General features: G+C 40.5%; 1 protein-coding gene across 1 annotated transcript in view; it reads left to right on the top strand.

Moving 5' to 3' along the window:
- Nucleotides 1-17057, top strand: part of tgfbr3 (transforming growth factor, beta receptor III) — a 99127-nt gene extending 82070 nt beyond the window's left edge. The window contains exons 15-17 of the mRNA XM_049587404.1: nt 4326-4373; nt 5325-5432; nt 9231-17057. Of these exons, the coding sequence (XP_049443361.1) occupies nt 4326-4373; nt 5325-5432; nt 9231-9349 (275 nt within the window). The 3' untranslated portion in view covers nt 9350-17057. The remainder of the gene's footprint in view (nt 1-4325; nt 4374-5324; nt 5433-9230) is intronic.
- Nucleotides 17058-18785: the final 1728 nt, after the last annotated feature.

The following is an 18785-nucleotide window of genomic DNA, read 5'->3' as shown; positions in this document are numbered from 1 at the left end:
ACACCTGTCTGGTCTGAGTGCAGCCACCGTCACTCTCCAGGGGCGTTGTAGTGGGGGCAAAAATGGGACTGATTTCCCAGGGTCTCAATGGGAAAGGGGGGGCTTGAAAAGTTTGGTTTGGTTTGCATTTGGCTGAATAAATCAGTTGTAAGACTGAATTTTGTATAAAAAATAGTGGTAGCTCTTTGAGGCTCTTCTTACCCCTTAAAGACACACAATGGTTTAGTCCACCCTTCCACTAGGTTTGTCTCTAGACGTAGCTAAAGCAGAGCAAGCACCAGCGTACACTGTCATGTCTTTCCCCAAGAAAGGGAAATTCGGGTTCTAAAAGAAAAGAAAGAAAGGAAGGGAAAGAAAGCAAACTGATTTTGTAAAAAAAAAAAAAATATGTGCGTGAAAGAGACATGGATCAAGAGAGGAAGGGTGTGGATCCCAGAGAGATTGCTCATGCATAGGGCCCAGAAACTGGTGCAACGCCCCTGATTCTCTCTGTTACTCAACCACACACACACACACTACACACTGAGGTGCTACACTACTCTTATCATATGACGATGGCCTGCCAAAACTTCCTGTAATTGGCCCAAAAGTCCAAACCATCCGAAAAAATGACCAGGAAGGAACTGAACCATGTTTCAGAGACCACCTCTGTGTTGGACCGAGGTTCGGCTTTTCAGTCTGAGCTGTGATCTGGGGAGCTTTCACACCGATGATATTGGTTATAATCAACCTGAAAAGTCCCAAATGAGATTGGTGTGAAAGTGCCCTGAGATTGTAGGATGGACAAAACAAGCAGTTTGAATTGTGATTTTATCCACTATTTTCTGACTATTTACAGTCCAATAGATTTGATTAATCAATTAATCAGGAAAAATAACAGGTAAATTAATTAATAATGAAAGTAATTGTTAGTTGAGGACATATGCACAATACATTTTGTCGGCCTCAACTCTTTTTAATCAAAATGTCGGTTTATGTTATCTTTTTTATCAAAAAACAAAGATTTTTTTCACATTTTTAAAACTCTCAAATGTCAATAGACTTTCTCTAACTTGACAACATAAAACATTTAATCAGAATCAGAAATACTTTATTGATCCCAGAGGGGAAATTGAAATTTGTTACAGTCGCTGTTACAAGAGTATGAAATAGAAGTATGTAAATATAAAGCAATAAAATAAGATAAAATAGAAACTAAAATGTGCACAATGCTACAGTGTTTAACAGTAGTACTTAAGATATGAAAAACACAATAAAAATAAAATATATGTTGTCACTGTGCTGAGGCTGTAAGCGTGAATATTTAACTCTCAATAGAATAAAACAAGAATAGAATAAGAGTTAACATAAGAATACATACAGTTATGTGCATTATATGTTGAATGAATATATATACATTCAAGAGGTGTTGTGAGAATGAAGTCATATACTAAAAAATATTGGTGGCAGTTTGATTATTGCACCCAACTGCACCCTAAATGGGTCCCTTTTTTATTTCCGATTGGATAATTTGTTAATGCAGTCGCTGACAGGAAGTAAACAGGGACCAGAGTTGTTGCTCCAATAACAGAATAGCAATGAAAAGGTCAGTCAGCTTTAAAAATGCAGTATTAGTCAGGCTCTGGTGTGAACATCAGAGTGGTGCAGTAAATTTCTGAACAGAAGTGATGTATTTATTATATTTTAATGTAACATAGGGTTTCACAGCTGAGCTCAGGTATAGATGCAGCCACTTTTCAGCACAGAAGTTAGTGGTGATGTTAGAGCAGCTGCTGAAGCTACTGGTGAAGAGAAACTCTGAAACTTAAAGTACTGAGTGAGTGAAAGTAGTCCATAGTAGGCAGCAACATGCACTGCCCACACCACAGTGCCAGCACAGCGGGTTTATTTTCCATGGAACAGATTAAGTAAACACAGATATGCAATAAACACAGTGAAAAAAATAACTCAATTTCAAAGGCCGTGTTTCATAACACAAAGGCATCTCTTATGCTAGGATGGCAAACAAAACAAGCTGCCTTTTCAAGGGCCACAGCTCTGCACTGGACAGCATCCCAAAGAGCTCAGCTTGATCTACAAATCAAAGAGGGCCACTTGTGGCCAACTTGGTGCATGGAAAAACATAACAGCCTCAAAGCCCTGCCATCAGAAGTAGATTTATTGCTTCGCGATAAATTTTATGCCTTTTTTTTATGGATCTGGTAACGTTCAGGAAAAGTTGAAAAGTATCATTTATTAGAGAGGTTAGCAGAGTGGATTTTATTGTACACCAGTACAAGTTTAGTTTTAGTCTGCAAAGAATAAAGGACAAAGATTTAAAAAAAAAAAAACTGTATGTTTGTTTTATGTATATCACAATGACTATATCTTTATCTGCTTTAAAAGAAAACATTTAATATCAGGTTTTTTTATTAGAAATATTGGACAGTCTGAGAGTGTAAGATATCTCTTATTAGTGTATGTGTTGACCCTTCAGATTGCTCATCTTTCAAAGTAGCTGTTTTTAGATAGATAGATAGATATCTTTCATGATGTATCACTGCTAAATGAGGTTGTCTGTTCTCTCCATGGCCTGCTGTGTTCACTGGCCGGATATCAAGAAGCTTAATTTGTTAAATTTATCATAAAACTCAAAGCATATCTTTTTAAAACTGAGAAGAAAGTAATGTTTCTGCTTGTACGTGAGTTTGGATTTATGCCTCAGCAGATTGTGACCATTAAAATAGGATAAATCATCCACACGGTGGTGTGGTGGTTAGCACTCTCGCCTCACAGCAAGAGGGTTGCCGGTTCGATCCCGGGTGTGGGAGCCCTTCTGTGTGGAGTTTGCATGTTCTCCCCGTGTCAGTGTGGGTTCTCTCCGGGCACTCCGGCTTCCTCCCACAGTCCAAAGACATGCAGATTGGGGACTAGGTTAATTGATAACTCTAAATTGTCGTTGTTGTGAATGTGAGCGTGAATGGTTGTCTGTCTCTATGTGTCAGCCCTGCGATAGTCTGGCGACCTGTCCAGGGTGTACCCTGCCTCTCGCCCGATGTCAGCTGGGATAGGCTCCAGCCCCCCCGCGACCCTCAAGAGGATGAAGCGGTTAGAAGATGAATGAATGAATCCACACCTCCTATATTTTTCATCAACAAGTGCAGTGTATTAGAGAGGAAGGTGTGTGAGCAGGTCCTTTATAAGAACCCTGCAGGGAACCACTGCATGTTCATCAGTTGTATGTGGTGCTAACGGCCATATGGACGGAAATTATTGCGTAACAAGCTTTGAAATGTCGATTTAAACTCAAGTCTGCTGTCGAGCAGCGCCAAGGGTCTCACAGAGGCGACATCAGTGGTTTCTGCGCTGTGTGAGGAGAGGTCAGAGTTGAACAAAAACAAATCATTACGCAGGGGTGCTCTCTCATTCCATAGCAGGACAACTTATATAAACATATGACGTTCGTCGAGATATCAGAACTGTTCCAACCATGGCTTAAAATTGCAAACATATGTCATGAGTTTAACTCCTGGTGTGCTGTCTAGTCTAGTGAAGAAAAGTCAAGACCTGACTGACGTCCCGCAGAGTGTTGTTCCCCATATTTGAAAAGGGACAAGAAGTAATCAGCTTGATACCAATGGATGCTCTTAGACTAGAAATGGTGACCATATTGTCCATTTCAGCCACCATTTTTAAAAGTGAGAGTTAAGTCCTGCTTCAGCTGGCGTCCCCTGAGTGTGCTCTTCCTCTGTGTGTGGCTGAGAGCATTACTGACCACTCTCTGTAATCTTAGCACAACAAGTCACACGGGGCAGATAACACTGGAGCGGTGTGGTGGGGGGTGGCAGGGAGGACGTCCTCTGGCCATCGACCCCTCTGAAATTAAAGTCCTCTCTGATGGCCTGTCATCATCCATTATGCGAAATGAAAACTCAAAGGTGTTCTCTCCAAGAATAGCAGCCATTGTGCCAGAGTCTTGGACGTGCACCACGCTCGCCCCTTGAGTTTGCCCGTACACAAGCGCCTTTGTATTGTTTGTTAAGACATCATTACAGCTAAGTTCACTTTTGAAAGCCTTCCAGATGGCTTGAAAAACTGGTCGGAGTCAGTAGGTTCATCCTTTAGGACCCTGTCAGCTCACAGAATAGCTGCTCTCTTTCAGCGTCTTCCTGGTTCAAGTTTCTGTATCACACTTATCAACACGGGCTAATATCAGTGATCTGCCGCTCCTCTGGCCTGAGGCTGACAGGCTGACTTTGAGTAATTAAAATCCATAATGTATACTGTGTATCACTATACATAACGGTCAACAAACATTAAAGTAACATTTTTATTTTATTTTGCAGTTACTCCTCCAAACATTGCCCCCCCAAACCCACGGGATCGTCATGAGAGTAAGTTTTGTATTACACTATCTTTCTCCTCTCCTTTATATTTATACCTCTGTCTTTGTATGTGGATTTAATTGAATAAATAAATAATACATTATAAGGTAGATAATCATATGAACATGATTATTATTTTATTTTTGTTATTTTTAAATTTGTATTATTTATTTATATTTATTTTATTATTATTTAACAAATGATTGGCTTTATTTGTTTTTTGTAGTTATTTCGATATTAAAACACTTTGAGGCCCCATAGTACAACAGCATATTAGGGCCACTGTAGGTACAAATTAAAACAAAATATGGAGATGGAAAAATTCATAACTTCCAAGATTAAAGTCATAAATTTTCAGGAAAAAAACCCTGAATAATCTGTGAGATTAGAGTGGTAAATTAACGGGGGAAAAAAACACACAAATTTTCAAGAAATAAAGCTTGATATTTTTAATTTTTATTTTTTCCAAGGAACCTCATAGCTTTATCTTGTACGGTTCTGCTAAAGTGTGCATACACAGTGTTCATTCAGCAACATAATACATTCTAAAAACTGAATATAATAAGCTAACATCGATCCACACAGGACACAAACGCCAGTCTCTTGGGTGAAAGTCCTGTGCTTGACCTTTTCATCCACCACTACTTCCTCCCTATGTGGACTGTCACTTTTTATACTATGTCACCTGACTTTCCTGTAGAAAACGTTGAATGCCCTGTCTGATAAATTTACTTAAATGCACTTTATAGTCCCAGAGAATTTTCTGTTTTCCTACATTTGTTTTTGTCCCTTTATAGTCAGAGAGTAAATTATGAATTTCAGAGTTATCACCTGGAATATGACTCCTTCCCCCAGCTCTGCATTATTATTATTATTTTACCTACAGTGGCCACAATTCACTGTCTTAAATTCCCATACCTTCTCATGTTAAAATGAACTGTGTGCTGCTTTGTTTCCCAGAAACGCTGTACGTGCTGGACACTCCGACAGTGGTGGGGATCGCCTTCGCAGCCTTTGTGATCGGGGCTCTGTTGACCGGAGCCCTGTGGTTTATCTACTCACACACAGGTAGGTCCTTTACCTGCTGCTCCGCGGCCCCGGCTCACCTCTCCCCAATAATGAAAAGATAAGATGCAGAGGAATGTCCGAGTGTCTCAGTGCCAGAAATGTGCCGCTGGGAATGCCAAACATCCTGCTGCTGACAGCGGCCTGTTCACAATAACATATTGACTCCCCTACTGTAAATATATCCTGTTGGTCAGCAGTGAGGACTCTTCTCTTTCCTGCCTTTGAATGTTTTGGGAGCTGCGGGGTGGTCAGCGAATATTCTCAGTACAATGGCTGAGGACGAGTTGGAAATTCCCCTTGTTGGGTTTAGCGGCCCTCACAGGAAAAGACACACAATCTGTCCATTAGATGCCAAGACCTTCCCCTTCGTCCCCAGCCTACCGACCCCAGCTGACCCCTGGGAGGAAGTGCGCTCCCAGCAGCCCCCTGAGTTCACCGTTGCATAGAGCTGCCCTGTTCTCGTCGGCCTGAATGCTTGGATGGTGATCCGCCATGCCATTGACCTGTGGCCCCGTGGCTGATGTGTTAGCCATGGACGTCTTTCATAAACGGGGTCAGGATGTTTGAGTTTAGGAGTCGGGCTTTTAGAAAAAACATCAGTGTTTAAGAGTGTTTAAGTTTACGCTGAGTTTACAGTTTGGAAGAAGCTCGCAGTGGGACAGTGTTAAACGGTTGGTTTGGTAAATCTTCCTCCCTGATACTTGTCAGATCTGTCACAAACTGTTCCAGTCATGCTTGGTCACAGCTACAAGTGTTTACCGGACAGGATTTCATGCAGCAGAAAAGATCAACTGTCAGATTTTAGTGCCCTTATCATTATCACAATATTGTTACTGGCTCCTTTTTAGAAAGCCACTTTATTTCAGCTTTATGGGCTCCCCGGAGTGACGAAGAAACACATGCCTTATTGGCTGGTTTTCCACAGATAGTAGAAGTGAACATGTATAGATAAACAGGTGCAGTTCTGGAAGGACTTTCACAACATAGAGACAAAGGCACATGTTCCTGTTGATGTTATTTAAATAGGCCTCAGCTGGGTGTGTTAAGCTCTCTTGGCTGAAATGACCTTACAAGGAAATATTGGCAGTTCCATGGAAACCCCTCGAATGTAGATCCCCCAAAACAACCACCAAAAATATCAGTTCAGCGTGTATTTTAAACTTGTGTACAGAGTGATGAAACATGAAAACAGATCTGGGTCTTTCCCCTCAGGCTCTGAGGACAGTGTTCCTGGCCTCTTGAGAAAGAAACTTTTTTAAGTTACAGATACTCACTGGCATTATATTTTGGGTTTTTTGTCCATTACAGTTTAATTCCAAATAAGGCAATTACTAGTTTAAATGCTTTAAAAAGCACCTCACAATATATTATTTGACATTTTGCTCATTATCTTGGCACAAACAGTACGGTAGGTCTGCATTCTGCCAGGGCTGCACTCATGACTGCCAAGAGATCTGCTCCTCACCTCTGCTCAATCGCTGAAATAGCATACGAATGACACATACAGCCCAGTCGCCAGAAGAAATTGTTGGCATTGTACATTTCTGCAAACCATGGATATGTTACATCTGTACATTTTGTGTGTAGCATATCAATATATCTACAGTGATATAGCTCAGATTACATGTGTATGAGCTGACTGTCATTGGGAGGTAGGGATTGTAGATGGCGTGAAACCTAGGCCAAGCTGTGATTGTGCCACCAAAACCAAATGTCTTTTAGCAAGATGTCACAGCATTTCCAGTGGCAATTGTGGCACTAATACTGGGTGTTTTTTGGGGAGATCTTACGGCATTTCCAGCCACAATTGAGGCACCAAAACCAGGTGTTTTTTGTGAGATGTCGCAGCATTTCCAGCTGCAATTTTTTTTTTTTTTACATTTCAGGTCATATCTAGCTGTGATTGTGGTACTAAAACTGGGTGTTTTTTTAGCAAAACATCTTTGCATTTCCAGCCATAATTGTAGCAGAAAACCTGTTTTTTTTTAAAGTGAGACATCCAGGCATTTCCAGCTGTGATTGTGGCAACAAAACCTGGTATGTTAAGCCAAAATGGTCTACGATCTTGTCTTAATCATAAGTGTTTTTTGTGCCTAAATATAACTGCATGTAAACCACAGCATTGCTGGAATTTAAAGAACGCTATGTTTGAACATATGGGCTACATATGAAGAAACATACAATGCCAACATTTATTCTGGTGATTGGGCTGAAAATTCAAACCAATTGTGAAAACAGTCCGAATGACAAACATGAGGAGAAACTGCACAACAGCTTCATCTTTTAGCCACGCTAGCAGCTCATGTAGGTTGGTCGTTCCTCTATTTTGGATAGACTGAAATATCTCAACAACTGGGATGGATTGAGATGAAATTTTGCCCCCACATTCATGTTACCCATTAGATGGATTCTAATGACTTTTGTGATCCTCTGAACTTTCCTCTAGCGCCACCATGAAGTTCATATTTGTAGTTTTAAGTTGTGCTTCTGCTGTTGTGATTTAGGCAAAGGCAAATTGTCCCATAGTCATACATCTTTGGCAGCAACCCCATGCAGAGTTTTTACACACAGCTTGTCTTTGTGACATTAAAGCAGCTCTTATCTCTCCCGTCTAGAAAGATAATATTGGACTTGAGAATTTATATTTCCTCAGACAGATGAGGTGGATCCAAGTGCCTTTGTTTTGTACAGCTCTTGGTCCTGCGAGGGAAAGACCGCTGGCAGCTCTGCTCTGGTAAACATTAGCAGAACGAAGGGGCCCCGAAGAGGGAGTGGGATGCAAGATAGCCTGTGGACACATATGACAGTCATATACGCAGCACACACACAACTTTTTAGTACAACCCAAACTGTTGGCAAAAAAAAAAACTTTGTTTAAGAGACAGCATTTTATTGTGTGTTCTCATTTTTTCTTGGAGGAATAAAACTAGGAAGCAAACAAGGAAACAACTGCAGTAATAATCGTGCCAAATACTGAAATTAAACACAGACTTGGCTTTTTTTCAAAAGCTCGTTCATTGTCTGTCAGAGACATTTTTTGCAAACAAACGTAAGCACTTTTATTATCCCAAGAGTCTACGAAATGAATGCTTATTTAGACATAGAACAATAAACCAGTCAGTGGTTGGAGCTCCAGTCAGAAGGTCCTGTCTTGTGTTTGTTCTGCTTTATCTGCTAAAGCCAGGCTAATTGAATCCAGATAACTAAAGAAATGAACTCCATGAATGTGAATCATTCTCTTCTCCTTTGGTTCAAAATATCATCTGTCAGATAGGATGTGACTGGTTGTTTCTGGGCTCTCTGAGGTGAAACGTTTTGGTCCCAACAGTTTGTGAGTCTGTGACAGATTACGATTGAGGATGGGAAAAGTTAGTGCAGATGAAGTCCAGAGTTCTTTCATTGCTTTGCACATCTGCCAAGTGCTTTGTACTGAAAACTAGATAGTTGTAACTTGTGCATGAGTAAGAATGTGTGAATTTGCACAAGGCTCTGCACAAAACATCAGACTAAATCATTTGATTTTAACTCAAGTGCCAGATTTAAGTGGTGACAGTCATAGTAAACAGCAGGAGATTAACCAGCACTTTCTTTTTTTTTTTTAAACGTCAGAGTACGGAGGAACAATGGAGGTTTCTAGCATCTCAGAGGAGTGCAATTTGTAGCTTTAAACAAACCAATTTATCATGTCCCTGCCTACCTCTGCCGTTCTGTAATATATATATACATTCTCCCCCCCTTGGTTCGATCCCCTCCTCCTTCCCTCTCCATTCCCTCTCCATTCCCTCTCTTTCTTTCTAGGTGAGACAGCTGGCACGCAGCAGGTCCAGAAGTCCCAGCCGGCCTCAGAGAACAGCAGTGCAGCCCACAGTATCGGCAGCACACAAAGCACGCCCTGCTCCAGCAGCAGCACAGCGTAGCCCAGGACGCAGGCCAGCGGGACACAAAGCCCTGCCGTGCCACAGGAAGGGCCCGACGGTTCACAGGGACCGGTTAGTTGATCTCCTTCCATGAAAGGAATTATTTTTGGGGGATGCAATAGGAAGGAAAAAAATATGACATGAAAAAAACCACACAGTTACACCTTTGGTTCTTATATGAATTCCTTTTGTGCCACTTCAAGTGTGCAGACAAATATACTGTCCTGGTGTTACTGCTCTGTAATGTAGTGAGACCCAGCTTGGCAGCCTCACCTTTAGTTAAAAAAAACTACAAATGTGAGTTTATTCCAGGCATTTCTTTCCAATCCAAATGCTGCTTTTTTCTGACCACAACACAGCCTTTAGTTTTGGCCTTACATGGTGTGACTTAGGCTGTTTGTTACAAGCAGGTGCTCTCCAACAGCAGGCTGCAGTGATGTCAGTATTAGTGAGAGTGATGTTCATGGCTGGACTGTAACACGTTACTTCACGACATGCAACCCTGAAGGTGGCAAAGGAGCAAAGCAACCACTATTAACATGCGGACAAAGTGCAGTAAGAAAGGAAATGGTCGTCTCGACGCAGAGAGAGAGAATGGCTTCAAAAAGATGCGAGGCAGTGTAGGTATTGAATGTATACAGAAGAGTTAACGCCAAAAAATGTGAAAGAAAAATGTGAAAGACATGCTGATAAAATACCACATTCTATAATGTACTCATTCTTCACTCATAATGGATTTTGACATGCAGCTTGGTAAAGCATAGTTTACCAGTGCTCTCTATACAGTAGTTGTAGTGATGCATTTCAGTAGACAGGAGTCTGAGTTCATAGGGGCATTATGGGTTCCCTTTTACTAGTAGTCATTAATGTAGTTCAGCATTTTGGGAAATGTGTTTATTTGCTGTTTGTCCAAAAGTTAGAGGAGAAGAGTGCTTTAAAAGGAATATTTCAACCACAGAATGATCACTTGTAAATCACCCCGTTTTAAACTGAGAAGAAAACTTTGCTTTTCCGGCGTGCCTCCACAGTGAAGGAAGAATCGAAATAAACAGAGAACATTTTGATGAATTGGAGTATAAGGGGTCTGCGTTCAACAAGAGCAAAACTAAATAAAAACATCTGTTTAACAAACTCTTACACAACTCGTGCAGCATAACCCAAGTCTCATTTATCCAGTCGTGCACTCTGTGCTTCCTAAACAGACAGATCCTCTCTAAAGGGGAATTGTACTAAAGGTTTTCACCAACTGGTGACATGACCGGTGCCTTGATCTATAGTTTCTTTGTGTTATTGTGTGACTTTGCTAAATCTGAAGTAACCTTCTAAAGCACCAAAGTCACACAATAACCCTAACTGATCAAGCCAGCGATTGACCAGAAGCTCCTGTGTTCAGTGAGATAAGATGACCTTTACATTTTTGTCAGTGGAGTCTGGCTTTGAGGAGAGCGTAGATAGGTTCGCTTTCAGGGTGCTTTCAGACCTAGAGTTGTCTTGCTTTGGTTTGAATCAGGGACTAATTTTGTTACACAGTTGTATAATTGCCTAGAGTTGGTTCATGTTCTCACGGCAGCATTTACAAGCGGACCAGATAAAATACCTTACGTGAGAAAGCTGCTCTTGGTTGGTCAGAATTTGCAGATCGAGGTCAGAACACGTTCTCACCACAAACGAACCGCACCAGAGTTAGTTTGTAACCGGACTGAGACCACCTCTTCAAGAAGGTCTCGATCTGGTTGTTTTGGTGAGCACCTGAGTGTGATTGCTGTGTTCACACCTGCCCAAATGCACCGCACTTAGGGGGCAAACGAATTTGAGCTCGATTGAACCGAACCAAACAGGGCAGGTGTGAGAGCACCCTTCGATCAGGTCCCTGTTGGAAAGGACTGAACATACACACTGCAGCACTGAACATATGAATGGAGTGAGATTTGGATTATACTGCACGAGTTGTGTGAGAGTTTGTTAAAGGATGTTTTGATACAGTTTTGCTGCTAAATGTGGCCCCATTTTACTTCAGTTCATCAAAAAATTTCTGAATTCTTGGATTCTTGGTTTACAGTGGAGGCATGTGAGGAAAACAAAGTTGTCTTCACGGTTTCAACCTAACACGGGGCGGGTAACATACAAATGATGATGATCAGCAGAGAAAACAGGTAGCTCAGATAAATATATGAACATTTTTAAGAAAAAGTTGCTACTGTTACATAAAAAAAAAAATATTCCTCTGAGCTCGCTGTTTCCCCCGCTTCATGTTTTTATGCTAAACTGGCTAATCTTCAGGCTCACTCTTGTAAATTAAGCCAATGAGGATATTTCCCAAAATGCAATAATCTTTTAAGACCTGTATATTTTTTGTGAATATTGTAAATACTCAAAAGTGTTATGAGGCAGAGTGTGTGCAACTTCCATTCTCTGTATCTTACATCTCTGGATTAGACGAGATTTATCAGTGTGAGATGCACGTTGTGATAAAATAAAAATCATGGCGCTAAATAATAAATTCACTTTAAAGTATAATTAAAGAACATGGATTCAAAATCATGGCTAAGTCTAGTTGACGTACCTTGACGTACTTCAGAAACTGTAAAAAACAAAACAAAACAAAATACACATTTTTGGCCTTTTCTCTTTATAAATAACTTAAAGATGATTATTGTTCTGTCAACGAACTAATCGATTATTCAACTAAATGTTTCAGTACATAGACGGAGCAGATTTGTTACGTTCAAAGCCAAACCGTGTACAGTGTATGGATTTTCTTACCTTTTTGTATAAATCTTGGCACTGACAGTGTGTTGAATAAGCTGTAGCTGAAGCTCATTGCTATAGACATATATATATTTTTATGTTTTTATTTTTAAACTGCAACACCACGAGTACCCCACCGTCTCAGAATAATATGAATGTTTGCTGTAGTGCCTTCTTTTAACCTGTATGTGTTTCTATCCGACTGCATGTGGGGCCTTCGAATCCGAGAAGGGAACTCTCCCTGAATCGATTTAACAGAACAACAGAATGTATATTATCTCAAAGCTTTTGATTTTTTTTTCTTCTTTATGTAAACACATGTAAAGCTTTCTACAGAGGGAACAGAGTCTAAATATATATTTGTGTACAAAATTATATTTTGGAATATATTTACCAAGAGAAATTTATTGTATTCTATGTGTGTACGTACTGTGAATTGTGGATGTGCTCGTACATAACACACGCTTGTGGGGGATTTAATCAGTTTATTCATGAAGGGCTCGTGGCATGTTTTGTGACACTGAAACTCAAAATTAAATATTCATACTTGTAATACAAATTATTCAGCTTCTTTTTAAATATATATACAGCTTAATTTGAAAAACTTCAGTCGTTGACATTAACAATCTTTGACACTGCACTGACATCATGTATATTTACATTTGATACTTTTAAATTTCAGTTGTGTTATTGAAGAATGTGTCATAAAACATGTGATGAGTTTGTAATGAATGTGATTTTCAAACAAAGCATTACCTGCAGGTCATTTCTTCTGTTCATGGACTCCTTATGATTTGTTTAAATATGATTACAGGTTGTCATCTGATCACTGTTTTCAATAGATAATCAGTTTATTAATTAGTTTTCATAAAATTAATATATCCTAAATACAAATTTCACATCATTGAGGACCAGCTGTACTAATGAATATTAAACTGTATTTTTAACATACTTAATGATGGAGTCAGTCCCACACAAACCTCCTCAGTTACTGTTTTGTCATAAAACAAAACCCATATCAAAAACTCCCCCTTACAATCAATGAAAAAACAAAAGGGACAGGTTCACTACAAAATCAAAAATACATATTTTCCCTCTTACCTGTAGTGCTATTTATCAATCTAGACTGTTTTGGTGTGTGTTGCAGAGTGTTGGAGATATCAGCTGTAGATATGTCTGCCTTCTCTCCAGTATGATGGAACTGGACGGCACTCAGCTTGTGGTGCTCAAAGCGCCAAAAAGCATACATTTGAAAAACTCAACAGCAATGTCTCTTTCCAGAAATCACAACCTGGTTACTCAAGACAATCCACAGACCTTGTTGTGAGCAGTTTCATGTAGGAACTATTTTCTGCCTACCGTATCACCACGCAGAAGGAAGCGTGCATCTGCTCATGGGCAAGATACTGTTGGTGACAGCACAAGATGGCGTCCATCTTGGCTGAGCCGAACGTTAGCTAGCTCAGTGGCGTAATGTTGTGTTTACTAAAAAAACATGATTGGATTTTTCACATCGCATCACTCGCGCGAGTTTGAACGCTAGAATATTTTGTTGACTTGTGTCGTATGTGCGTGAAATTGCTGAATCAATGAATAAACATCCACCTGTACATCCTCGAAGTCATATGTCTCTGGAGGATTTCAGTGCTGATTGGCTATCGCGGTGCAAATTGGTTGCTGGTCATCGTAAGTGCTATATCGTAGGCAACTGGACTTGCTTGCGTTTCTTGAAGACGTTTCGCCTCTCATCCAAGAATCTTTTTCAGTTCTAAATGACTGGTGCAAAGTTGCAGGCTATAAACCATCACCAACCACCTTCATTTAGAACTGAAGAAGATTCTTGGATGAGAGGCGAAACGTCTTCAAGAAACGCAAACAAGTCCAGTTGCCTATGATACAGCACTTACGATTACCATGACCTGGATGACTGAGAATCTTCACTGAGAAGTTGCTGAAGGTCAGATTTTTCAAGAGTATAACGCAAAATCGTGCTACTGGCTTAATTCGCGCTGCTTGATTCACATATTTAACATTATCAGCGTTGCATTCATCGCACTGCCCAGTGGGAATTCACGTCTAATTGCGTCTTTATATTGACTTTACCTGTAATTCACTCGCGCAATTATTTTATTCACGCCCATTGTGAATAAAATAAAACACTGAAGGCAGGCTGTTCTCATAAACTGTTCCTATGACAAGTAATGCAGCACAGACTTTGCTGTTGAGTTTTTCAAACGTATTTTTTTGGCACTTTGAGCACCACAAGCCGAGTGCCATCTAGTTCCATTATATTAGAGTGAAGGCAGACATCTCTAGGGCTGACATCTCCAACACTCTGCAACTCACATCAAAACTATCCAGACTGATAAATAGCACTACAGGTAAGAGGAGAAATATGTTATTTTTTGTTTTTTGTGGTGAACTGTCCCTTTAAATCAAAGCTAAAGATGGCAGCAGCAGTTAAACCAAAATGAAAGTGGAATGTTTATAAAGTGTGTGTGTATTCTGTCTGAATGGAGGGTGGAGAAAATCCAACTGTCTGTTATTTTGTTTCTGGAAACTCAACTGTTTTTAATAAAATATTGTTTTTATTGAGTATTAGAATCACTTGGTTTAAGAGCGGCGTTGTTTGTTTTATCGGGCCTGTTGCCAGGTGCGTCCGTGCCAAAACCACAGTTATACAGTGAAAATACACAGCGGTGATATGTAGTCCACTGTCGCTGTCATCGAGCAGTGTCATTGTGAACAACAACACTGTATCCCACTGTGTACAGAACAGTGAGAGATGCAGAGGGGAAATGTGCCGCAGCCTATAATCAGTGGTCATTGTGGGATTAAGGCTTTCGGACATTCCTGTAGTTTTGAGGTTGCTCTTATCAACCTCGGCAAAACCATCTCCCCACTTGTAATTATCTCCTCCACCCCCTCGTGGTGTCACGCTGTTCGGCGGCTGAGCCTCAAGTTATGTTCTGGATCTAATCTTCTCATTTGCGATCAATTTGGGGATATTCTTTCACTCACACGAACCATACAGTTCATGATAGTCGCTGTTAAAATATCCACATTCCTCCCTGCTGTTTGCCCAAGTGCATGGTGGGAAAATGCCCCATTACTCCCCCTACATCAGCATGTAAAAGATAATGTTATCAATATGAAATACCAATGCTGTGTCAAATAAAGGAGCATTGTTATCGTGAAGATCTTTTCACAGAACAGCTGTAATTGGAGCACACATCCATACATCTAGTTAATGATTGTATTTTTTAACCATTTGACTACCTCATGTTTTTCTATAATTGTGTAATTTGTGTACTATGTGTGTGAGTGTTTTTTGTGCCTTTGTTTGAACCACTCACTTCGAATGTAATCACTGGATTGAATGGGCCTTATCAGTTGTTCTCAGCCTTGTAGATATGGGTTAGAAGGTGCCTGCTATGTCTACTAGTAGGTTACTGGAAGGCCGGTGTCAGTCGTCATCTGGATCGAAAAGGCGTCCCTCAGTGGGTGTAGAAATTAAATTTAAAAACAACAAAGGACCAGGAGAGTGATGTTCATGTCCTGTGTGAGACCAGAAGTCAACAACAAACCCATTTTCTTTTCCTGAACCTAATCATGGAGTTTCAGAAACTCAACCTAACAAAACTAAACTCAACCAGCACTCATTCCAAATTCATCAAATACTGACGCTTCGCCACACCCCTCAGTGTCTGGTAACAACGCACAAGGCACCATTTTGTGTCTGTAGGTGACACACAGCCAAAATACATGGTAACACGTGGTTAAAATTCGAATTTGTCACACCACAGAAAAATGTGTCGTTAACCATCAGCAAAATTTGAAGGATTAAAAAGTACATAAAATCGGTTTCAAAATTATGAAACAATGAACAGCATCCTCTGCTCTGACACACTAGGGTCGTGTCCGCTGAAGGAGCTGACGTGGAAATCGGGCTGCCGTGCAGTGACAGACTTGTTAGCAGCTAACTCAGTAGCACACACAGAGCTGCCGCATGGCCATAGCAGCTAACGTTAACACAAAGCACACCAACAGCTGGTTAGCTAATTCAGCCAGAAAGACTGAAAGGTTTGTCAGTGACGGATATTCAGGTGGCGTTTATATATCTGTTGCATATAACAGACATTTTTATTCACGTATTTATTCGAGTGAAAAAACTAAGATAGCTCGTGGGACGTAGCAAACTTGCCGCTCATATACAGGCAGCGACACTGAAGCTATGCGCTCTAAGGTTCGTCGTAAGGATGGCTCCAGTGCGTCATCAAGCATGCATTGGGTTAAAAGACGTATGTTTGTTAAGTAGCATAACGTCACGTAAACATCACGTAAGTACCGTCAGTGCGGGATGATGGGATATACATTAACGTTACATTAAAACATCAATGACTTTTGGTCACACACAGGACACGAAAAAGCGGTCCTCTCTGTGAAAGTCCACTTTGGATTTTAGTAATCCACTTCGCCATCTTTCTACCCTGTGCGGAAGTGTAGTCAAGCATTGCTGTACAATCCCGGGGCGTCTCATAAACACGCTAAAGAGTGCCCCTGGCATTAATATCACACACCAAGAGGTGTTGGTATTTGGCGACCTTGGAATGAGAACGAACTGCATATTAATGAGGCTGATAACCTTCGATAAGGGCCATTCATCCCAGTGCTATCATTATAAAGGGGTGTTTAAACTAAAGAAAAGTTTAAATGTTTATATAGATTATATTCAGTCGGATGATTTGGGGCCCCTGCGTGGTTTCATTGCAGTTCCACATTTCTTTTTCAAAGCAAACGATGAAGAGTTTCCTCATGATGCCAAGATGCCTTTTTTGGGTGTTGTTGTAAATGTGTAAAACTTCGGTAAGCCGTTATTATTTCCTTTGGTTTTATGAAACTTTTTATATGCTGTAAATACGCATGATATCTGTATACTCATTATGCCCAATAAATGTTCATAATAATGTACGGCCGTGTTGTTTGATGATTTCTCTGCCGCTCTGAGGGCGTGTGGGTACAGTGTGGACGCCTCCCGCGTGGTTCTGGGTTAAAACAATGAGCTGTAATAATGATGTGTTAGGCTTGGCTCTGCTGCGGTGAAGTCATGACTCGTCTCTGGTGAGCTCATAATGTGATACAGACCATGTGGACTTCTGGCTGGAGGTTTCAGGGGAGGGGGGGTCGCTGAGATGAGTGAAACACACACGTCTTTACCTCTCTCCCCTCCCCACTCAATCTTTGCTTTTGATTAGAGCTCCTTGGAGACGGCTGTGAGCAGTGTGCCTTTGGAGTAAACAGTGTGATTATAGTACGAGATGGAGAGGCCAGGGGTGAAGAGTAAAGCAGCCTCTCTTTATGCCAGCTCAGGTTTGGGCTGACTGGTCCACCTGACCCCTTTAAGGCCTCTGTGATGTCACATCTGTATCACTGTTCCCACACTGAGGCATCCTCATCCTTTATTGTCCAACTGATGACTAATACTGAATTCTTAAACGAATGCTCACCCACCTCACTGAGCCATCATGTAGACTGTGATGTCATTCTTTTCTTTTCCAGCTTTCCCCTTTGGGTACCTGGAACACAAATTTGTTGTTTGGCTTCAACACTCTACAGCTAATCTATTTAGTCACTGATTGCATGTGCCCCAGACAATAGTGCATGACAAATACAGGATCAAATTAGAAAAAGGGGCTTTTAGTTTCAGCTGACAGGAGTCCAAACACTGACGCTGCGGAGGCCAGACTAATTTAGACCAGACCTTTGTGCCTAAACATGATTATTTGAATTAAGTTAAGTGAGATGCTCTGGAACGTCCTGGCTGGTTTACAGCATCAGAGGGGGGATGAGCCCAGATTAACAGGCTGTCTGCGTTCCTCACAGCACCTCTTCCTGTCCCGTGGCACATCACTGTAATGAGGTTGGAACAATAACAATACGTCCTGTGAGGGACTGGGGCCAACGAAACAGACTGAAGATAGATACTGATGACTGAAGCAAACCTTTCACTGAATAGATTAAATAATTAATATGGTGCTGCAGATATGGAGGACGAAAAATGACTTCAGTATCAATAAATACATGTATGAATAAATACAGGCATAAATAAATAAATGCTGAAATAGGAGCAGAAACAAAGATAAATGGATAGATAAATAAATAAATAAATAAATACAGGCATAAATAAATGCTGAAATAAGTGAATTTAAAAAAAAAGGTAAATGCTGAAATAAGTACAGAAACAATGAAAAACTGCATAAATAAATAGATAAATAAATAAATAAAAATACTGGAAGAAGTACAGTCATTTTTAGTGCATGATAAACTATATTTATTTATTTATGCATTTACTTATTATTTTCATACTTCTTCCAGCATTTATTTATTTATATTTTTATTTTTTTATTAATTGATACTTGTGCCATTTTTTGTCCCCCATGAAAGAGACACTGACACCTTCCTAAAACAAGCTGCTTCAGCTCTACCTGCTCTGCTCAGTCACACCTATCATACAGTGTTTGCTGTCTCCTCTATAGTGCTTCAAAACACCTGTAATATAACAGAGCTGTGACCTGTCAGCCTGCACAGAGGGTTAAGTCTCCCATTCGCTGTTTCTTAATATGATATAAATAAAAATGTCTCCTTCAACAGCATGAACAAATGGCAAATAAAGGTGGTGTCCCACACG

Source organism: Epinephelus fuscoguttatus, linkage group LG10 (assembly GCF_011397635.1).
Source record: "Epinephelus fuscoguttatus linkage group LG10, E.fuscoguttatus.final_Chr_v1".
NCBI classification, from domain to species: domain Eukaryota; kingdom Metazoa; phylum Chordata; class Actinopteri; order Perciformes; family Serranidae; genus Epinephelus; species Epinephelus fuscoguttatus.
This window is presented reverse-complemented; position numbering and strand designations above follow the sequence as displayed.